This window comes from Nycticebus coucang, chromosome 2 (genome assembly GCF_027406575.1).
Source record: "Nycticebus coucang isolate mNycCou1 chromosome 2, mNycCou1.pri, whole genome shotgun sequence".
Lineage (NCBI taxonomy): Eukaryota > Metazoa > Chordata > Mammalia > Primates > Lorisidae > Nycticebus > Nycticebus coucang.
The window spans coordinates 62035840-62060134 of record NC_069781.1 but is presented as its reverse complement, the minus strand read 5'-3'; the positions used below and the strand labels follow the sequence as shown (position 1 = coordinate 62060134).

The 24295-nt window shown below is 37.3% G+C and overlaps 1 protein-coding gene across 8 annotated transcripts in view; it reads right to left on the bottom strand.

Annotated features, from left to right (window-relative positions):
- The window catches only part of BNC2 (basonuclin 2), a 485316-nt gene that overhangs the window by 160280 nt on the left and 300741 nt on the right, over positions 1-24295 (bottom strand). For all 8 annotated transcript variants that reach the window (XM_053572246.1, XM_053572235.1, XM_053572240.1 and 5 more), the window contains one exon: positions 20414-20516. In XM_053572246.1, the coding sequence (XP_053428221.1) occupies positions 20414-20516 (103 nt within the window). The remainder of the gene's footprint in view (positions 1-20413; positions 20517-24295) is intronic.

The window sequence follows — 24295 nt, the reverse complement described above, 5'->3', positions numbered from 1 at the left end:
GCACGCTGGGTTTGAACCCACCAGCTTCAGTGTATATGGCTGGTGCCCTACCCACTGAGCTATAGGCACCACCAAGAAAAACATTTGTAGTCCCACCCATTTCACTGACAGATGTGTTTCTAACAAAAATATATTTTATGTTTAAATAAGTTATGAAAAACTGTAATATTCATATGGCTTTGATTTTTTTATTGTGATGACTGAAATTTAAAAATAAAATTCTGAGCTGGGCATGGTGGATTGTAATGATGCCTGTAATTCTAGCACTCAGGGAGGCTGTGGCAGGTGGATTACTTGAGCTCAAGAGTTGGAGACCAGCCTGATTAAGAATGAGGCCCCATTCTCTAAAAATAGCAGGGTATTGTGGCTGTAGTCCTAGCTACTCAGGAGGCTAAGGCAAGAGGATCTCTTGAGCCTGAGGTCGCTGTGAACTATGGCACCACAGCACTCTACTGAGGGCAACAGAGGGAGACCCTGTCTTTAAGCCAAAATGCTTGAAATCAGACTTTTTGGTGTTATTTTCTCACAGAGGCTCTTTAAAAAATTTCTAAATTCAAGAAAAAGGAAAACAAGGCGGTGCCTGTGGCTCAAAGGAGTAGGGTGCTGGCCTCATATACCGGAGTTTTTTGCCAAAAACTGCAAAAAAAAAAAAAAAAGACAATCATCCATAATTCCACCACCCAAGGCAATGATTGCTTATATATTGATATATTTGCATCTACTTTTTCAACACATAATTTTATACAGTTTAGGTCATACTGTAGATAGTAATTTTCTATTTTGTTGAGGTTGTTTTTCTCATTTAACACTATCTAGACAACATTCAAGATAATCTACTTATTCTGGTCCCCCATGTAGTCAGTTACCCATTAGTTCCTATAAAGTCTTCCATCAGAGTTTTCTCTGGATTAATTGATTGTGCTAGTCTAACTTCTACTGCCTTAGAACAGGTTTTTAGATCCTCATATAACTCATTATTGCAATGACTCCTAACTATTTGATTTCTCTTTAGTAATCACTAGCCTAGTATATCCTAAATAAAACCAAGTTCATCTCCTCAATCTTCTCCATTCAAAAGTGCCCAATGGTGCCCCAGCTTCTTTATATGTAACTACCCTACCTTCTCTCCATCCCAAATTCAAAATCCTTAACCTAAGTCAGAAGACCTTAGACTCATTTACTTTCCAGCCTAGTAACTCTCTGACATGAGCCCTGTGTTCCAAAGAAAGTGAACGACCCAGTGACTTTCAAATATTCCTAGCACTTTAATATTTGGTCACTAAATGGATATTTCCTGACTCTATGCTAAGTTTTTGACATTTAGTGATGATAAAATAGACATGATTCAGACCCACTTGAAGTTAATGACTAGTGAAGAAACAGACTTTTAAAAAATACACATTAACATATAAAATTATATTGGCTTGGTGCCTGTAGCTCAAGTGGCTAACATGCCAGCCACATACACCAAAGCTGGTGGGTTTGAATCCAGCCTGGGCCCACCAAACAACAATGACAACTGCAACCAAAAAACAGCCAGGCGCTGTGGCTGGTGCCTGTAGTCCCAGCTACTTGGAAGCCTGAGGCAAGAGAATCGCCTAAGCCCAGGAGTTGGAAGGTTGCTGTGAGCTATGATCCCACAGCACCTTACCCAGGGCGACAGCTTGAGGCTCTGTCTCAAAAACAAAAAACAAACAAAATATATATATATAATTATAAAACGGTGTATGTGACATAAGCACATAATTTAAATGGGGATTGGAGCAGGGTATTTTAGGCAAAGCTGGTCTAGGACATGAACAAGAAAGAAGAGCACAAGATGAAGCTGGAGAGACAAACAGGAGTCCATACACAGAGCTACTTTTTTCAGAATTTTTACTTTCAATGCTGTTGTTTAAGTGCTTTTCCTCTTTTTTATCAAACCCTTCAACTACTCTTTCTTTCGACTTTAATTTGTGCTCTACCTTCATGTTCCATGAAGCCTGGAGAGGTTCCATCATCTAAGAGCAAATGGTCTCAACAGTGATAATGTGTGTATGTGCCAATCTTGTAAGTACCAACCATGTGCTGCCTGTTTACTGGGGTCACTTAGTACCTATTTTACTATAAGGCCTTGATTTTAAGCAGCAACCATATCTGAAACATAATTACTCAAGGGTGTCCAGTAATCACACTGCTGACTGGATGAACACTGCTAAGTGTACACAGTATATAGGAAATGGCTGTTACTCTATTTCAGGGGTTCTCAACCTTCCTAACCCCTTAATATAGTTCCTGTGGGTCGCGACCCACAGGTTGAGAACCGCTGCTCTAATCTATCTATCTGCTCTGAAAGAGTCAATGTATGATTCCACTGTGCCACCAAATTCTTAATTTCACCTATGTCCCTTTCTCGACTCTCTCTGTTGCTCTTTATACATCACCAGAGAATAGCAGGGAGTGAGTAATTATGTCAATTTAGGGGGGAAAATGGGACTGCTAGCTGGCTAGGAATTCTGACTAAACTTTGCATAATGTATTTCCTTTTCTACCATTTCAAGTATTAATTGGGAACTCACCATTAATTTTTAGGTAAAAACAGGATATGCGTTATAAGTCTAGCACTGTTAAAGAAAAAAAGAAAATAATCTTAATATTAGGGTGCACAGATTGGATCATAATGTATAGACAAGAAAATCATTCACAGTAGTAGACAGATTACTAGATTTGTGATCCATGTGCTAGATTTATGATCTCATAGATATACAAAATATATGGCATGGACCATGGAGAGGGGTGAGAGAATAGTCACACAGTAAGTTGTAAGAATAACACCTACACAGAAAAGATTTTCATTTGTAAAAAGCTGGGAGGAAAAAATAGATAAATTAATGTCCTTTTAGTATGCAGAATTTCAACTGGAAAAAAGCAAAGGCTTTAACTGCATGATAAGGATACTAGTTAGAAAACTGGGGGGTGGGGTTGGGTTAATACAATATAAGCTTTTTACACTATGAATTAGGTTACTGCAAGAAAATTTCCCTGGATTTCTTTCAAATGATAGAAACAGAAGCAATTTTATGGCTGTAAGACAAAGGAGAAATTGAAGCCTAGATAAAATTTAAATACATATTTTGATAGGATATAGTTTTCCAAAGGAAAGTAGTGGCTAAGCCTTAGAACCCAAAAAAGACATATAAGTCTGTGAAGAACAGAATCCCCATAAGGACAATAGCCAGAATTTGGGGAGTGGGGGGGACATTAATGTATGTAATGTAGAAGTAAATCAGTATAAAATGCAATGCAAAATAGATAACAAATGTAAAGTGATATATATATTTTTAGCTATACTGCTAACTTAAAAAACAAAGCAATATCCTTTATAAAATTCAGTTTTCAAAAGTATAAAATAGTTCTGGAGGCGGGTGAGGGCTGGTTATAAAAGAATTTGCATCTATCAAATGAAAATTGAATAACTATCTTTTACTTCTATTTTAAATAACAGGAATTGCTCTTCAGACCTTCAAATAAATTAAAATAAATGTAAACCTGTAATTCTACAGACTTCACTTCCAATATCTTCTGTGAAGGTCACAGAAATAAGAACATATTCACATACTTTTTTTTCTTAATATAAGAGTATAAAAGTGCTTTTCACTGATCCTAGAAAATTGGCTCTCAGTGATAGTTTATAGTTCTTAGTTTTCCACAACTTTTTAAAAACATAACTTTCTTTAAAAGTCAAATTCAAGTGACTTAGGTGGTTTCCACAGAATATGCTCATTTCGGGAGCTGATGTCCAAAGGCTTGGATCTGCTAGCTGTTCAGGCACCACAGTGTAAAGCTCACAGCCATTCAATAAAACAAGAAGTATGTGGAACAGAATGATTTTTCAAAACCACCTACTTTGCAGAATAAAACAATTAAAAATCTGTATGACAAGGATCTATAAGAAAACCTGTTATTTCATTAATTTCCAGTCCTGCCCTGTATATTTTAGTTTTTAAATGCTAATTTGAAGCAATTTTATAAGTTAAAAAGAAAAACATTAAAGAAGCTTTATTCTTTCATTTTGGGAGAAAGCCAAGTGAACCTTAAATTGCCAGGCTAATTGTTTCAAGAACTCCATGTCTCTTGCCTTGACTCCTTTCAGGATTCCAAATTATAAGCATCAAGTGGTCAGCTTTTAGGAGCTCTGGATCCTAGAATATTACTTTAATTTCCCATAGATTAACATTTATCACATGTCTTTAGGGAATGTTTTCATGAAATTCTTTCCAGGATTACTTTAAGAATTCTAAAATAAAGTTGCTAGTGACAAGATTTTATTAGAGCGATTTCTGGGCTCAGATTTTTAAGTTGTGATTACTTATAAACAGAATAATGTTATCCACTCCCACTTCAAATGTACAGACCATAACCTTTGAATTTATGAGGGATGGTGGCTCTTCATTCTTGCTAATATGACCAATAATCCCCAATTATATCACACTTTATAATAAGCACACTATACTCAATATAATGATATGTCATTTCAATGTAGCTAGCCCACGAACTTCTACAGGTTTAATGGGATTCCACGTATTTAGAATTTCATCATAAAGCAGCCCTTTGGAATCATTATAACATCAATCCTTTCCCATTATAAGACTTAGCTCTCTTACTAGGCAACAGCATCAGGACTCAAGGAAAAGGCTTAACCCATCCATAGATTGTAAGATGATCCAAATAAAAGCCTAAACACTTGGGGAGAACATTAATAAAGGGCAATGAACACATATTAAAAACTTTTTAGTGAATCAGGAGATCATGGAGGTGGGTAGTGACTATAATTAAGAGAAAATTTTCTTATGACTTGAAGTAATATTTAGATTTGTATATTATATTCACTGCTTTGGGGGGAAAGAACTATGAAATTGGGAGCAAATTAAGTACAAAGTAATGTTCCATTTAAGTCACAACTTTCTAGCAGTAACTGTCAAGGTTGAATTAATTAGGATATTTGATATCAAGGAGAGAGAAAGCTTGCTTCTAGAATTTTTCTTTTAAGAGAAGATAAGGAATAATATGTAGTGGGTCCCCAAGCCTGGTGATAAAAACTGTCCGCTCTTCTGTGTAAAGAGTTTATTTTTTTTTCTTGAACAAATAGTGTCTCTGTGTTTTTAAATTGAAAAAACTCCACTATGCCTCCATAAACACTCACTACATTATTATACCTTATATATCTGATGTGAATGGCCCTTGAAATTTTTTCTTATCCCTTAACACATGAGAGGTAGTATTTAAATACTCTCATGGTCTATTATGAATGTGATTCCAAACTGTAGGAAGGGGATTGGAGCAAAAGCTCCACTGTTCACTGCTTCACTTCCAATAAGCCCTGCTGTTGGAAAATCCATAGGACTATAGATTTTTACCAGCTCCAATTAACATACGGCTTTCAGGGTACCTGAATATCATACACATACATACAAACACCCACAATTAATCCAGGGTAGGGTAGAAACTGAGCTCTAATATTTCAAACTGATTGGCACTCTCTTTCCTCCACCGTAGCCCTAGGTATAATAAAGTCTTCAAAACAGACTGGAATTATTAAAGTCTGACTGAGGTACTCATAAAAGTAGACTGTCAACCCATGGTTGTTCAGAAGCTCACTCTCCTGACTAGTAGATTAAACAAGTCCTTCGTTTTACCTTTTCCTTGATCTTCCTTCCATAGCCCACTTGGGGCACCTGTCTTTGTTCCTTTGCAGCAACTCCAGTGGAAGGTGTTAACAGGAAAAGAGAAAACTTAATCTGCAAACTCGACAGCAGATCTAGGAAGAGATCTGGTCATTGAATCTACTTGCTGAAACTAGATTTGGGAATTATGATTATTACTGTTGCCTTTCTATCTAATCTCCAGTCTCCGAGGCTAACTGAAAGTTAGCTAAACAAATATAATGCTTTATTCAATTTAGGCATATATAAATGAATTAAATGCACAGTATGCTGACTATAAAACAGAGACAGAGTCTCACTTTGTTGCCCCCAATAAAGTGTCCTGGTGTCACAGCTCACAGCAATCTTTAACTCTTGGGCTCAAGTGATTCTCTTGCTTCAGCTTCCCATGTAGCTAGGACTACAGGTGCCTGCCACAATGCCCCACTATATTTTAGAGATGGGGGTCTCACTCTAGCTTAGGCTGGTCTCAAACTCATTAGCTCAGGTGATCCACCCACCTCGGCTTCCCCATGTGCGTGAATTACAGGCGTAAGCCACCACGAAAATATATACCATTTTAAAAGTAACAACTGAAATTTGCTACTGGAGTTAACTGTGCATATCCTTGTATTAAACAAAAAAATGAATTATTCTGTCAGAGAATAATCACCCTACTCCCAACTTATTAGCTTTAAAGATTTAATTTTCTTCAAAAAAATAATATCTATTAAGAATTTCACTAAGGAAACACAGTAAAGACAAGGAATATTTATTATTTGATAAATCATATGCTTTACACTCTATCACAGGCAGTGAGAAAATCTCTTAAAATTGAAAGTAGCAATGTATCAATAAAAAGCCAGCACCTGGTAGGAAATAAGAGAAAGAAATTATTATACTTGTTCTTTCTATTGTTTTCTTTAATTCACATTACCTTTGTGTCACAAGTATTTTTTTTCTTCCTTTCTCCAGTAATTCAGGCTAAAATCTCATTCTAGATCTATAATCAATCTCTTCTTACCCCCACTGTAATCCCTTAAAACTCTGAGGTATCACACACACACTTGACATTGATATGTGTTTTCTTCTGGATTGCTGGATTTGTTTAATGCATATATCAAGTATCAAACTGCTTTGTATTAGTAACTGAAGGGATAAAAGACCCTATATAAGAAGGTAGTCTTAAAGCTTAGGAAAAGTCTAAACTAACAAAATATTAAATGCATGAGTAGAAAATATTAAGAAGTAGGGCAATTTCTGATTTTTCTACTAATATGATCAACATATGATTAACCAGATGGGGAAACCTAAAACTTACCATCCCATTCTCTATTAGTCAGATGTCTGACATGCATAAGTTAGCAACAAGGCTAAAAATCTCTTGGGGGTTAGGCAACGGTATTTTATACCATCACACATATTAAATACAGCTCAAACTTTCGGAAAAGAGGTAATCTCATGAAATAATGTTAACAAAGAAAGTAAGGGGAGAAATTGGTTAGCACTTTGAATTCTGGGTACTCATTTGATCCTGATAACTCTAATTTCTAATTAGAAAAGTTCTATTAATCAGTACCACAAGCACAATGAAAAAAATCAATAAATTGTAAAATGTAGCAATTTTTCCTTTAGATATTTTACTGTATTTAAAATCCAGTAATAGAAAACACTTGCCAAATTCATTTAGCCTCTGACTGAGGCACACATATGTGATCTTCTAATTTACAGCTTGCATGTACAGATGTTCACACTTAGTAAAAGGGCTTCTTAATAGCTTTTTTTAATTAAAAGTGTGTTGATAATAGGTGTTTTAAACATATCCAAACAACACAGCTGAACTGACAAATGCCTGTCTTCATGCCTCACCATGTCTCACATTGTAGCAAGATTTTACAAGAGAGAAAGGTTATATGATTCAGTCTAATGTGTATAGGATAAATGTTACCCAAAAACCTCTGAATGAAATCTTTCATTAATTTTTCTCTCTATGATCTGTTTCCAAGCAAAAAAATGTGAGATTGCTACTAGGTTTATGTAGCCGAAAGCAGAATCACACAGCCGTTGCTTGCTGCCTGCAGTTTTTTTCCTTTGCAAAACTTTGAACCCCATCCAGCTTTGACACACTGCCTCTTCAGTTAATAACTATCAAGTTTCCCCTTGTCTCCTGTCTACTTTTCTTTGAGGCAATTGCGCACTCAGCACCCCGAGATAATAACACACATCTATAAGATAAAAGCAATGGCATTAATGTAATTGTCTGCCTCTCTCTCTTTAGCCTAATCTTTTTTTTCCTTCAGTTTTGACTGCCTGTGTGACACCTGTTTTTGTCTCCTCTGATCCTACGACAGGTTTTCCGCTGACAAGGTTTTTGCCTGACAGAGATTGTGCAGACAAGAACATAATAAAATATGAAGAACTGCTTGTCAGAGTTTCTGCCAATGCTCACATGAAATAAAGAAAAAAATGACTTTTTTTTTTTTTTAAGGGGCCCTGTGATGGTCGCTTTTGGCATGTCAGAAAAAAGACCTTCCTAGCCAAGTTCTCCAATCCAAACAGGTGTTTTCTTTTATGTTAGAGGTTGATTTGTTTTATAATTTTTACTGATAGTGGAAAACACGATCAGCCAAAGAGATGGGGGAAGCATGTCTTACCCTCAGATTTTTGCAGGCAAAGCAATATGGAAGAACTATGCAATAAAAGTAAAAGGTATTTCGCTCAAGACCTTATCTTCTGAATAAAACAAAAATGCCTAACATCTGTTAATGGTCGAACAAATTTAACTTCTCTAAAATTTAATTCCTGATTAATTGGGCTACTAAAACCTCCTACCTACTTTTCCCTTTTTTGTTGTTGTTTTTGTCTGAAGACACAGAGGGAAGTGGCAAAGGCAAAAACAGAATGAGGACTAAAAAAGTGAAATACACAAAAGGAACCAAAGACAAGGTGTTTGCAGGCTGTGCTTACCCCTTAAAATTGGAAGAAGCTAATGGAAAGAAACTAGCAATTGGGAATCTGAGACTTTTAGATAAACTGAGAGTTTCCATAAACCTTTGTCCCATGTACCACATGAGAAATGCTGCATTATAGGCCAATACACAAAGGTGAAGTGCCCCTCCTAAGCTTCCCAACCAGCCTGGGCTCAGCAAAGTGTGCTGAGAGAATAAAGAAGGAAGCACTTAATTGTTCCAGGAGTGGGGGTTGGAGGGTGGAGGATGGGAATCTTGATGAACAGGAAGCAGGAAAGACTATACATGATCAATAGTGCAGCGAGTGTGAAGTACAAAGGACTAGGAAAGACTTTACTGTGATAAGTGAAGAGACAAGAGCCTGGATTTGGGCTGTCAGGATTCTCACACCAATTTTAACTAACTACTCTGCCACCAAACCACTTAAACTTAAGCTTTAGTTACCCAAATGTATTATCTCATACCTACAGCCTACAAACACCACGTCTAATAAAAATACAATTCAAGACACCCCCTATGTAATTTTAATTTTTCCAGTTTCAATGTAAAAATAAACAATAACGTTAATTTTAAAAATATATTTTATTTGACACAACACATCAAAAATATTACTCATATGCAAATAAGGGAAGAACTATTCTTAAAGAGTATTTTACTTTTTTTTTTCTTTTAAAAGATGACATCTCGGGCAGCGCCTGTGGTTCAGTCGGTAGGGCATGGCGGGTTCAAACCCAGCCCCAGCCAGGTAAAACAGCAGTGACAACTGCAACAAAAAAAAATAGCTGGGCTTTGTGGTGGGTGCCTATAGTCCCAGCTACTCAGGAAGCTGAGGCAAGAGAATTGCTTAAGCCCAAGAGTTGGAGGTTGCTATGAGCTGTGATGCCACAGCACTCTACCAAAGGCGTCAAAAAGAAGACTCTGTCTCAAAAAAAAAAAAAAAAAAAAAAAAATGACATCTCCAAAATCTGGTATGTACTTTATACTTAACACCACATGCCAGTTTGGAATAGCCACATTTCAAGTGATAAAAAGTAGTGGCTTCTTTATTGGACAGTCAGATCTAGAGTTCCCTTTACATTCTTCAGCCAGTTGAACCTAAGGCCCAACAAGACTGTCCTTTCAATTAGATGGAATTCCACTTACATTTATAGTGTTATTTGGCCATATAGCAACCTGGGAAGACAACGTCAGACTAGAGTACCAGGGAGCAGCTCAATGGGTACCAGGGAGCAGCTCAATGAAGGTAAGAACCTCACTACTGGACACTTAAACAGTTAACTGCTTACAAGTCTACCCAATTGTAGTAATAACTTCTTGAAATATTTTCTACACACAATATGCTCACTCACTAACAAGAGATTAATGCAAGAAGCTCTTTTGAAGAGTTACAAACACCTACAAAGGCAAAGGAAAACCTACCAAGAAATAGGAATGCATAAACAACATTTTAGGGCTCCTGGGATACAAGTCTGAGTTCTGTCTGAAATATCATGCTTACCTCATCCAGTAATTAAACAGTTTAATAAAAGGGTGGGGGAAGGATGGAAGAAGTCACCATTTATGACACAAGAGGAAGAGTGGTTCAAAGTATTAACGTGATATTGCCGAGGCCTATTAGGTCCCTAGGACCCAGCAGAATCTCCTAGTTTATCTATATAAAAGGAGAGGAGTTGAGTGTGTTTCAATTATAACCCCTTCAATTTGTGTTCTGCTTAACCTGGTGAACTCCAGTTAATTAAGATGTTCCTATAAACAATTAAGCTTCCTGTAGGATCGTTAGCAAGATATAAAAATTTATGATGTAATAAAATGCAATAAAATGATAAAGTAGTGAACCCATCAAAGTACTTCACATGCCAAGATAGCTGTGGAAAAAGGTAGCCTTAATCCTGTCTAAAATTCACCTACTTCTGGCTTTTGGATTTTTAACAGGTAAGTAATCTTGCAATTCATTTTAATGGGCCTGCAATTCTCAAAATATGAGTTTTGGTATAAAACGTTCATTACTTCTGTTCAAATAAGGGCTTAACTGACATTTTAAGGGGAATGGAACTACTCTAGATTCGTTGGAGGGAAACAATTTTACTGGGAAATGCTTGACCCCACAGCCAAAATAACTAGTCACCTGAACTCTGCCACTGTGTACTGAAAAAAACCTTCCCGAGAAGGAGAAAAAAGTTTATATCATCACTTCCACATTTATATCTTAAGTGAGACATTAGATGTTATCATTAATACTGATGTTTAATATTATATTGACTTACTAATAATTGCAGCTAAAATTATTGTGTCCAGAATATTAGACCAACTCCACTCTCATTTAATCCTCCCTCAGACCATCCTGTGATATTTAGGTGTGTTTTTATTATCATCTGAATTTACAGCTAAAAGAACTAGGGCTTAGAGAAGGCCTTACTAACAAGAGGAAGAGAAGCAATCTGACCCCTGGTGTGGCTACACCCAACTTTTAACCACTAAACTTTGCTAAAACATGTTTGTCATGTTCTCAAAATTGAAGTTTTACTTTTGTAATAGTTTAATAATAACAACTAACACTTATTAAGTGTTCACTATATGCAAGGCATCTGGATTATCTCATTTCATCTGAGAAGAACCCTATGAGCTAGGCGCTATCATAATTCACATTTCACAGATGAGAAAACAGAAAGATTACATAACTTGGCCAGGGTTCTATCAACAGTAGGTGGTAGAGGCACGATGTAAACCTCCACAGTCTCATTGCAGAGCTGCCTCCCTTTCATTTACCAGAAGTTTTTTGTACCCTGGAGATAGAGTTCTGTGTGTTTCAATCTCATGCTCCCAAGAAACTCTTGACCAGTGGACAGACACTGATAACTCTTCAGAGGCCAGGGCCTGTCAGACTCACCTTATATTCCATCAGGATAAAACAGATCTAGAAAAAAAAATCTGGGGTGTTAACAGGCAGAGAGCCAAGGATTTTGAAGGGGAGGCACCATTCGTGCTGTGTTTAAAAAAATTTAGGGAGATCAAAGCACTATCTCAAAGGTGGGCAGGAGAAACAAATCAAAATGAGCAGCTCAGGGACACAATAAGAAAATAGCTAATGCTATTAATCAAATACCAAACTTTGCATTTGTGAGGATATCCTCCCTTTAGAGCTTATCAGCAGTGATCAGGGAGTGAAGGAGAGAAGCAGAAGAGGGCACTGTGCCCTCAGGTCAACAAACAAAAAAACAAAAAATAGAGCCAGCTCCTGTTCCAGGCAAGAAAATGGCCTTGTTTTTGCTCTCTACAATGAAAATAAGTGGAGAAATGTTCAAGGACCTTGCCTGTGGGCAGATCAGGACCCAGCTGCCTCACCAGAGCGAGGAGGTAGCTAAAAGCTGGTTTCCCTAAGCACAAGAGAATCTTCCAGCCAGGTACATCGGGGTGCTGGTATTACAATCTGCAAGAATTAAGTGTACTAGAAAGACAATTTTTTAAAACAGATATTGCATTAGTTCTCACTTTTTCCAAATCAGTGCGCCAAGGGAGGAGGACTGCAGAGTTTTCTATCTTTGTGTTTCTGACCAAAGCCGTAGCAGCATTTTCCCAAAAGATCAAGTTCTCACTTAGTCACTGCTAAACTGTTACTTCCCTACACTAAGGACTCAAACCGATACCCATAAAACACCACTTTGGAAAAATTTTCTTCCAAAGCAAAATTCATTCTTGCTGGGACAATCTTCAGGCCATAGATTTGCTGCAGGTTAGTATCTGGAAACATTATCTTTCTTTGTCAGAGGAAACATAATTTTTTAAAATTATTTTTTATTAAATCATAACTTTGTACATTGATACATTTATGGGGTTCAGGGTACTGCTTCGATATACAATGTGAAATGTTTACATTGAACTAAGTAACACTTCCATCACAATTATACTCATTACTTAATAGTTTTGAAATGTACCATTGCATCATGCACATTAGGTGAGGTTCCCCCCAAATACCCTCCCTCCTCCCATATCCCCCCTCCCCTCTCTCTCCTCTTCCCAGATTAAACTTTAGATTTTTTCATTCTCCTTTATTTTGACAAATTTACAAATTATCATATAGATAATTATTGCCAAATCACTCAGAATGAGCATGATGTCACAGAAATGCCCTGCTTTATGGGTTACAAGAGAGGACTTTCTATTTGGGATGGGAAAGGAAAAAGACTAGGGAAGAAAAGAGGATAGGGAAAGAAAGGTTCCTACTGAACTACTTTAGTTATACTCATTTCTGGACTTGAGTCAAAGAGACTAATACAGAGTTACCAACTGGGGACAAACTACTTTCACAGCTATTTAAAAAATTTATATGCAGAACACAGATTGGGACAAATAATAAAGACATGTGACCTTTCACAGGATAAAATGAAAAATTATAGGTTTTGATCTGTTCTGCTTAAGTCCTTATAAAGTACCATGCCTCTAACAAATTTGAGGAATTTATAAACAAAATACTGAGATCTCATGATTCCAAATTTAGGACTGATATAATCAAAAGCTTTTGATTATAGGATGCTCATGACCAACAGTCCTGATTTAGGACTTAATTATGCAAACTGAGTCTGACCAGAAAAATCTTTTAGGTGTGGGCTTGCCTGATTTAGCAAATAAAAATATAGGATACTCAGCTACATTTGCATTAAAAAATTATCCACTGTTTATCTGAAATTCAAATTTAATGGGATATTTTATATTTTATATTTGGATGTAGGTCTTCATCATGTTTTATCATAACCAGTAAGAACTAAGAATTCAAAGTAGGCAATACTGAGAAAAAAGGAAAAATAATTACTTCCAATGGCTCACCAAAAAAAGGTTTGAAATTAATGGGTTATATGAATACCACATCTTACAGTACATTAAACTGTAAAGCTGGTTGGTGTATGACACTAAATTAACTTTACACTCCTCACCATTTCGTGCAGTGAAGAACTGAAGGATACTTGGCAGAATTCTTTACATATGATATATGTTTAATAAATTACTGATTGATGATTCGGATGATATGGGCCAACTCTGCTCATTTTACATTTTAAAAATCTGAAGAGTCTGGATAAAATATGGACAGGGAAAAAGCTGACCTGATTACCAAATAATTAAAATAATAAGGCAAAACTATCTTTTCCTTGAATGGATAGCAAGTAGTAAGATGAAATCGCTTTTATAGAACATAATATAAGAAGTCGTCTAAAGAATTCCAGTGCAATAAGCTTTCTTCCAGGCAGAACTCATTCAAAGAAAATAACACTTGTGCTAATTCAGATCTCTTGGAAGTGAATGAGAATTCTAGCATTCATGCAGCTTATTGAAATAGTACATCTTTTTCATTTAAAGTCAAAGTATTTTTTAAAGAAAAAATAATCTGCACTGAGAAAGCTGCTGTGGGGTTCATTAAGTTATGTACCTTTTATTGTTCAAATCTCATATTCTTATCAAATGCTCACCTGACATACCTCAAAATAGTGGAATTGAATTGTTGTTTTGAGAGTTTTGTCAATAAAAGGGGTGGTTTTAACAAATACGCTTCATCAGAAGTAAAAATTACTGATAATAGTAAAGGAAAAAAACTTTTTTTTTTTTGCAGTTTTGGCCAGGGCTGGGTTTGAACCCACTACCTCTGGTATATGGGGCCGGTGCCCTACTCCTTGAGCCATAGGCACCACCCAAGAAAAAATATTTTAAACAAATTACCTTTCTAAAATCTGTCCACTTCTCTTTATCAAATACACAAATTAAATATGAACCATCATGGAAAAAACTTTTCCAATTATCTTGGATCACCATTAAAACCATGTATCATTTAGTTTACTTTTTTTTAATTTTTTTTTAAATAGAGTTTTGATCTGTTGCTCAAGCTGGAGTGCAGTGACGTGAATAATTTAGAAATAAAATCTTCATCTGAACTATGAACATTAAAATTAATTCACAAATATTAAGCAATAAAAATGGTTTAGTAGGGCGCCGGCCCCATATGCCGAGGGTGGCGGGTTCAAACCCAGCCCTGGCCAAACTGCAACAAAAAAATAGCCGGGCGCTGTGGCGGGCGCCTGTAGTCCCAGCTACTCGGGAGGCTGAGACAAAAGAATCACGTAAGCCCAAGAGTTAAAGGTTGCTGTGAGCCGTGTGACGCCACGGCACTCTACTGAGGGCAGTACAGTGAGACTCTGTCTCTACAAAAAAAAAAAAAAAAAAAAAAATGGTTTAGTACAGGAGTTCTCAGCCTTTAAATCATGTCTCCAGTTTTTCACAAAGGCAACAAGCTCCTACTGGAGATTCTTCAGGGGGGAATGATGAGGACTCACCCTCACCCAATAGGAGGGAATAACGTGGACTGATGTTTTAAACTATGTAAATCTTTGGCTGACCTTCAACTCTGTGAATAGCCAAATTCCTACTTTAACTCTAGGAGGCTGAGGTGGGTGGGCTGCCTGAGCTCACAGGTTCGAGGACAGCTTCAGCAAGAGCAAGACCTCACCTCTAAAAGTAGCCAGGTGGCAGGTACCTGTAGTCCCAGCTACTTAGGAAGCTGAGGGAAGAGAATCACTTGAGCCCAAGAGTTTGAGGTTGCTGTGAGCTATGATGCCATAGCACTCTACCAAGGGTGAGTTTGAGGTTGCTGTGAGCTATGTATGCCATTGCACTCTACCAAGGGTGACAAAGTGAGACTCTGTCTCAAAAAAAAAAAAAAAAATTCCTACTCTAATATGTGGGCAAAGTGTCAAAACACAGCAAACTAAATTTCTACAAAAGAACAGAACAACAACATTCTTCGCCAGTAAAAAAGACCTTTAGTGATCTTACCCTGGTATCTTATTTTGGCGTTTTTTAACAAAAAGGAATTACATTTGTGGGAAATTTTTGTTGTTATTTTTCTTTCTTTCTTTCTTTTTTTTTTTTTTTGTAGAGACAGAGCTCACTTTACCACCCTTGGTAGAGTGCCATGACGTCACATAGCTCACAGCAACCTCCAGCTTTTCTTGAGCTTATGCGATTCTCTTATCTCAGCCTCCCAAGCAGCTGGGACTACAGGCGCCCACCACAACGCCCGGCTATTTGTTTTTTGGTTGCAGTTTGGCTGAGGCCAGGTTTGAACCCACTACCCTCGGTATATGGGGCCGGCGCCCTACTCACTGAGCCACAGGCGCCACCCTTATTGTTATTTTTCAATGTACTCAAATTATTTTAGGTAAATGAAAGAAAAGCACAGAAAAACATGAGAAAAGAAATACAGCAGTTAAGTGAATTAAGTGGCAATAGGCTAAAGTCCTTAAACAGAAACACAACAAAATTAGAAATTCTGAGCTATTTATCTACCAACTAAGTTATTACAGATTAAGTATGGCCATCAAACACATAAACATTAGGGTTTGGGTTTTTTTTTTTTTTTTTTGGAGAACAGAATCACACTCTGTTGCCCTGGTTAGAGTCTGTGGTGTCAATCATAGCTTATAGCAACCTCAAACAACTCCGAACTCTTGGGCTCAAGTAATCCTCCTGCCTCAGCCTCCCTAGTAGCTGGGACTAAAGGCATGAGCCACCATGCACTGCTAATTTTTCTACTTTTAGTAGAGATGAGAGGTCTTGCTTTTACCCAGGCTGGCCTTGAACCCTGAGCTCAAGCAGCCCTCCTGCCTCAGCCTCCCAGAGAGCCAGGATTACAAGCATGAGCCACCACGACCCGCCAAAAGTTTGTCTTAAAGTTAAATTCAGTAAGCCCTGCTTTCTGTCATCAAAGTGAAATCAAATCTCAGTGAATGCACTGAAATTCATTAATGGGAGGAAGAGGTAGGAAATCTTTTATTAATGCAGTGGGAAATACCTATTAGTATTCAAAGAACTGTTTTGGGTCACTCTCATCCCCCCTTAACTCAATAGTGCTAAAGATTTCAAGGAACTAATTTGAGAATAATAACATGTTCCACTAAGTAATTAAAAAATCCAGGTGTTATAGTATAATGAATTAATCAATCACTTTCTTTAAATTTTAAAAACACCTTTCTCAAGATTTTTGTAAAGCAGCTAATGTCAACAATTTGAGCAGGGGCTGGGCACAGTGGTTCAGGCCTGTAATCCTAGCACTTTGGGAAGCCAAGGTGCGTGGATTGCCTGAGCTCTCAGGTTCCAGACTAGCTTCAGCAAGAAGGCGACACTCTACCAAGGGTGACAAAGTGAGACTGTCACCAAAATAATAATAATAATAAAATAATAAATTAATAAATAAAATGTTGAACAGGCTTGTGAAGCAATCTGCAAGGCAATGGAGTATATAAGAATGTGTGTGTGTACACATATACACAGCCATGTGTCTGTGCATATATATGGTACTAATGACCCACGACATCCAACATCTTAGGAATAAATTGAAGAACAAAGGAGATATAGTTAGGCATTTCTTTGAAAGAGGCCAGTGAATTCCTAAAAACTGTTTTTTAAAAGAGTCAGTGTCTCGTTGTGCTTCCCAGGCTGGAATGCAATAGTGTTACCACAGTTAAAACCTTGACCGCCCAGGAGCTCAAGTGATCCTCCTGCCTAAGGCTCTGAAGTAGCTAGGACTACAGGCACATTCCTCCATGCCAGCCTAACTTTTTTTTTTTTTTAAGAGATGGGGTCTTACTACGTTGCCCAGAGTGGTCTGAAACTTCTGACCTCAAGTGATCCTCCCACCATGCCTCCCAAAGTGTTTAGATTACAGGTATGAGCCACTGCTCCCAGACTAAAAATTCCAAAAATAACCAACTTGAGTTTGGTTATTTTTTAGCAGCAGTTATTGAAGTTTTAATAACACAATAACAGGCAGAATATGTTCAGTGCTACCATGAAACAATTCTATTACATGTATTCTAGTAATCTTATTGCTGTTCTGGGCACTTTGGAGAAAAATTACACACTAGAAAAAGCAAGTAACTTCCTCCTCATCCCACACATAAGACACTGTACTAAGTAAGGCAGCCAGAAAACCTGCTGTGTTTCACCTCTGAGCAGAAATAATTGGAGACATGATTTCAGGGTTTCTGTGCTGGGGGAGGGAATGAAGCAATTAATTGAAATGCTAGGGGCAAAAAGAGTGGGTGCTCTCATTCCACTGCCAACTTGAAGGCTAGAAGCCAACCCCTCACTGTCATATTTGCCCTAATGAACAGGGATTTGCATACCTGCGTGTATGTATTTTAAGTTGTATATAGATACATCCCTGTTGTGGGGGAGAAAAGAGGTCAAGGTGATAATTTTGAAGGAAAGAATGAGAATTCATTTGGCTTGTATTTGAGAAGCCCCAAATTAATATCCCCCAAACACAGAGCTTTTAAAGGTACAGTAGGGAAAGCACAGTCTTGTGAAACAGAAATATCTTATTCAAGTTGGGTGAAAAATCACATTCTTCAGAAAGTCTTTGAAAGAATCATTGGTCAGGAATAATGTATGTTGTTCAGGAAGGAAGAAGTATTGCTTTTTCTTTTCATTACTAATGTAATATGCACATGGAAGTTAGATAGATAAAAAACTCTGGTGACATAGTCAACATTTATACTCATAAGACTACCATTACAGATGATGGTAAGTAATACAAGATGCCTTTGTATAAAAATGAGAGAGAATAAATAAAAAGCCCTTTGTTTAATGAATGACCCCCCCCAACTTTACTGCTTATCTAATGTCTAGTTTATTTTTTAAATGTATATCATTTATTAAAGGCTTTATATATTTTATCTTTAATCTTTAATTTTATCTTTAATGAAGTAGGTATTATTAATCCTATTTTACAGATAAAAAAACTGAGGTCCAGGGATTTTGAGTCACATGTCATGGAAGTGGCAGGGCCAAGATTAGATCTCAGAACAGTCTATTCCAATACTGCCATTAGTGACCTCTTTTTTTTTTTTTATTAAATCATAGCTGTGTACAGTAGTATGATCATGGGGCACCATACACTTGGTTCATAGACCATTTGACACATTTTCATCACACTAGTTAACATAGCTTTCCCGTAATTCTTGATGGCTTGGGACATGAGCTCTGTACCTATGACCTAGCAATACTTCTTCAGGGAAAGAAGGCTATTTGGAAATGTTATGAGCTCAACTGTATTCCCCCCAAATTCATATGTTAAAGCCATAACCCCTAGTATCTTAGAATCTGATTATGTTTGGAGAATGAGCTTTTAAAAAGGTGATTAAGTTAAAATGAGACCCTTTAGGATAGGCCCTAATCCAATCTGACTAGTGTCCTTAAAAGAGGAACTCTGGATGCACAAGGAAACACCCACGGTGTGTGCCCACGGAAGAAAAGACCATGCAAGGGTGGCCATCTGCAAACCAGGAAAAAAAGCCTCAGAATGAAGCCAACCCTGCCAACACCTTCATCTTGGAATTCTAGCCCCTAGAACTGTGAGGATATAAATTTCTGTTGTTTGAGCCACCCAGCCTGTGGTATTATGTTATGACAGTCCAGTCCTAGCAAACTAATATAGGAAGAAAGAAGAAATACATCAGCTGCAGAAGTAACAGCAGCTATCTGTTGTTCCAGACTGGACTGGACTGTTACAGATTTTGGCCTTGTTGTTAATGAGGCAGGAAGGAGTTCCATCCCCAGGGGCAAATGAAGGATTACGTATTTGTGGCTACATGGTGGGAGTATACTCCTTCCAATGTATTCCTCTCATACTACTCTCCCTCTCTCATAGAAACATGGCTGAAATGTCCCTGCAACTCTAACACAAAAGCCGTAACAAGCGAGGTACATGATAAATTAAAAGCATTTCAAGGCATGACCCAGTGTTGTTACCTCAGATCTTGCTAGAATAACATGACATTTATAAAAATACAACCCACTGGATGTTTGGCACTGCTTGGGAATGAAGAATATGTCCACTTAAGAGCCAATACCCCAGGCTGTCAAAAAATCTCAAGCCAGAATTTCTTTTATAAACATTACCTATCTTTTTAAATTCTGCAGTCTAGGAGGTTAAAAAAAAAAATCTGCTTATTTTCAGGTCTCCTTTTGCTTAAGAACAATAAATGTGAACCATACGTAAGAACATGCTGAATCCTCAGTCAAGGCATATTGACAGAACAGCTCTGTGCACCTGGCAAAAAAAGCCTCAATGCTCACATCTTTCCCTCTGGGCCACCCCACTCCAAATGCACCCCTACACAGAGTTCACACTCTATCGCACTGACCACCTCCAAACCTAATGCACACTGAAGGGGAGTATTTACAGATTTTTTTCAGATATCAGCCAAATAATGTTCCCATTCACTCTCTTGCCCACCTTAGACCATGCAAAATTTAACATCTGGAGGGATAAACTCAGCCCCTAATACATGTGACAAGGGTGAGCAGTCACTGAGGATTTCTTCACAGTGAGAGGCTGCCAGCTTACCTCTGAGGTCCAAGCCCTGAAAGGCCAACTGTGGTATGTTTGAGTTTCCATCAGGCCTGGTGCTTGCTGGCTGCTCCTATGCTCAGTAAGAACCCCAAAGCCCAACTGTCCTATAAACATTTCACCTTTCTGCAGAGAGTGGCCTGCCTAGCCTTACTTCCTTGAGCCGAGAATATGCTGTTTGAGACCCCTGGGCTGAATATAAACCATCACTTGGAACATAGCTAACCTCTCTTCTTTAGGCCAGTGCCTGCTCTCAAAACACACACACACACACACACACACACACACTCTCTCTCTCTCTTTCCCTCTCTCTCTCACTTTCACATGAAAATAATAAAAATAGAAAGAAAAGCCCCGATTTTCCTCACCATGTGCCACCCAGCCATGTTTACACTGATCACAAGTCCTCAGGTTAATCTTTCCTGGCTGAAAACATTCACACGTGCAGTTTACCAGCGTGCAGCGGATGGCCTGAAAAATAAAGGAGAAAAAGATCAGCATCTGTTCAGAGATATTCTATATTTTCTTTTCTTTTTTTTTTTTTTGTAGAGACAGAGTCTCACTGTACTGCCCTCAGTAGAGTGCCGTGGCCTCACACAGCTCACAGCAACCTCCAACTCCTGGGCTTAAGCGATTCTCTTGCCTCAGCCTCCCAGCAGCTGGGACTACAGGCGCCCGCCACAATGCCCGGCTATTTTTTTTTGTTGTTGTTGTTGCAGTTTGGCTGGGGCTGGGTTTGAACCTGCCACCCTCGGCATATGGGGCCGGCGCCCTACTCATTGAGCCACAGGCGCCGCCCGATATTCTATATTTTCAACATTTTAATAAAAAGTGCCCACTTCCATGTTTAAAGGCTTTATATTGGTAGGGGACTGGGGAGTTTTAAAAATAAGTTTTGATATCATCAAAATCTCGTACCCCCCCCAAAATGCTAAGTAAACAAAAATCTTTCACTAAAATAATGTTTTACATCATTTATAATAATCTTTAGAAATTAGAAACACTGGCCAAGTAGTATAAAAATTAAGGATCACATATTCTATAAGAATCTGGATTTATAATACTAGAGAACCAATTTACGTTTATCCAGCTATTGATTAATACAAAAAATACATTCTAATAGATTAATGTTCAAGTAAAATGTTTACAAAACATGGCAAACAAATATTATTAGAATATTACTTTCTTCTGATAAATTTCAATTAACTGCTTTGCTAATCTTTTAGATATATAATACATACGCACACGCGCGTGTTTTTTTGGGGGGGGCTTTTAGGTATATAATACATACACATGTGTTTTTGGGGGTGGGGAGGCAGAGTCTCATTCTGTTGCCCTGGGTAGAATGCTGTGGTGTCACTGTAGCTCACAGCAACCTCAAACTCCTGGGTTCAAGTGATTCTCTTGCCTCAGACTCCCGAATAGCTGGGACTACAGGCATGTGCCACCATGCCTGGCTAGTTTCTTCTATTTTTTAGTAGAGACAGTATCTCACTCTTCTTCAGGCTGGTTTTGAACTCCTGAGCTCAAACAATCTACCTGCTTCCCAGAGCGCTAGGATTACAGGCATTAGCCACTGAGCCAGACCTTTTAGATATATCTTAGAAGACACTCTTGTTGTCCCAATAGGACCTAACATATTTCTGGGTTTTTTTTTTTTTTTTTTGTAGAGACAGAGTCTCACTTTACTGCCCTTGCTAGAGTGCCGTGGTATCACATGGCTCACAGCAACCTCCAGCTCTTGGGCTTATGTGATTCTCTTGCCTCAGCCTCCCAAGCAGCTCGGACGACAGGCGCCTGCCACAACACCTGGCTATTTTTTGGTTGCAGTTTGGCCAGGGCTGGGTTTGAACCCACCACCCTCGGTATATGGGGCCGGCGCCCTACTCACTGAGCCACAGGCGCCGCTGTATATTTCTGGTTTTTTAAATCACATCCAGATTCCTTGGGACTTTTAAATTTATCCATTCAATTTCATTCTTATTTTGAAAAATATAAAACAACCTTCTTTTTATTTTAATGGTGATGTAAAAAAGTTCAAATTTTGGTGTTAGATTGGATACAAAACTGGAAGAGCCATTTACACGAACATATTATACCTATATGGAACAGTACAATTGTATCAGAAAACTGAAAAACTAAAAAAAATCCTTGTTTCCTTATAAGTACTTCAAAAAATTATCTTACCAGTTTATCTTATAAAGTGAATCTATAGAAAATTAACATAAATGGAATAACTTTTTATGAATAAAAACCTGTATTTAAGAATTATGCTAATGCTGACCTATGTTCCTTAAATATATGAGATCAAGTCAATAAATTTATCTCATACATTTAATTCTAATTTGCATAGAAATTCTACAGAGAGAATGTATTTAGTCTGATTATTCACAGATTAACAATCTACTGTAACTACTTGAACTGCCAGAAAAAGATTTCCCTGCAGATTCAGATGCAATCAACGACTGCTGATTTAGGGTGGTGGGCATGGGAATACCTGACACCACAGCTCTGTGCCCAAAAGACACACTCACACAGATCCAGGTGCTCCTATTTCTCAAACCATTTGGACTTTTAGATAAATTGTCTCCTTTGTAACAGGCAATATTTTAGATATTGTTAACATGGTTGGGACAAATTCCATTTACTGAGAATAAGACTGAATGGGCTTTCACTATTCCCTGTGCTTTGGATCAGATAAGTGTAAAGTATTTCTCTTTCATTAATTAACATTAAATCTGTGGATCCCTACTTGGTATCAGATGCTGGAGTCTTCACTGTGGACTCCATTTATATTTCATCCTCATCCCTAATTTGCTCTTCTGTTTTTTTCTCAGGAAGTATTCAATTGTATTATAATCTGCCTGATATTTCAGGGTCTCTCTTCCAATGTCAACAGTGATCCAACTGCACATTAGCTAGCTTGTAAAAGTTGGCTATGTTTATTGGTGATTAAAGAAATTTGTAAGTTATAAGGGGGAATGTTTCTTCCAAAAGTTTCTTATTTCATAAGTTTATTGACTAAGAAACAGAACTTCCCAGGTTTGAGACAGTTTCTTAAAGTAACATGTTCATTGCTTAATGAATTCACAACTTGATTGTACAATGACCAAAAAAAACAGAGTTTAGAAGGCAGTGTTTCCACATAAAACAAGGTACTTGACAAACTAATAATAAATGTAGATATGGGACCTATGTTGACATTAAAACATTTATATATGGGCGGCTCCTGTTGCTCAAAGGAGTAGGGTGCTGGCCCCATATGCTGGAGGTAGCAGGTTTAAACCCAGCCCCGACCAGAAACTGCAACAACAACAAAAAATTTATATAATTTGAAGTACAATACTAGAAGACTTCATAAATGCTTAAAACAATACCCTCTGCTTTATAAAAATCGAAGGAGAACCAAAAAAAAAGATGATCTTTCAAGGACAGCTAAATACAAACTCCAGCATAAGATAAATACTTTAAATTGCTAATTTGAAATTTAATTATTTTACAAAAATATCCTAGTTTTGTGTTGTGTTTAAAGCATACATCCATCAACTTTAATCATAGCTATATTCAAGATCAGAGCAAATTAGGAGTGTGAATTTACTTTTATATATATTTATTTTTCAACTGGTTCAATCATTCATTCATTCACTTACTCTGAACTAGTCTATGATACAAATATTTTGATTTCCTAAATAACTTTATACATCTGGTACATTTGGGAGTAAAACTTCTCAGATCACCATCCCTTATTATAAATTCTACTCTTTTTGTACCTAAACATACAAACATTGGAACACCTCAACTCCTTTTGTATATAAACACTTAAGCAATGGAATATCCATTCTGTATTTCCGCGAATTCCAGAAGGTTTGTTTTAAATTCAGATTTATATAGACTACAATCGTCCCTTAAGGGAGTTACATATATTTAAACAATATGGTCTAAATAAATATTTTGAGTAAGAGACTATTGTGGCTTCAAAGGAAGTTTTATTCTAAATAACATTTTTGAAATGGCATAAAAGTTTGACATACTATTTATTCACAACAAAATAGAACCAATGTGATCACTTGCCAACTTACCAACACTTAAAAAACATAAATTATCATAAAACTATCAAAGCCAGTTAAGCCTCAAAAATGTACATGTGTTACAAGGAGACATGCAATAAGAGCAGAAATGAATAAGCTTTCATTCTTCTGAGCACATCTGCTGCTGCTTTCATTCAGCTCATGTCTGAACACCTTTAACTC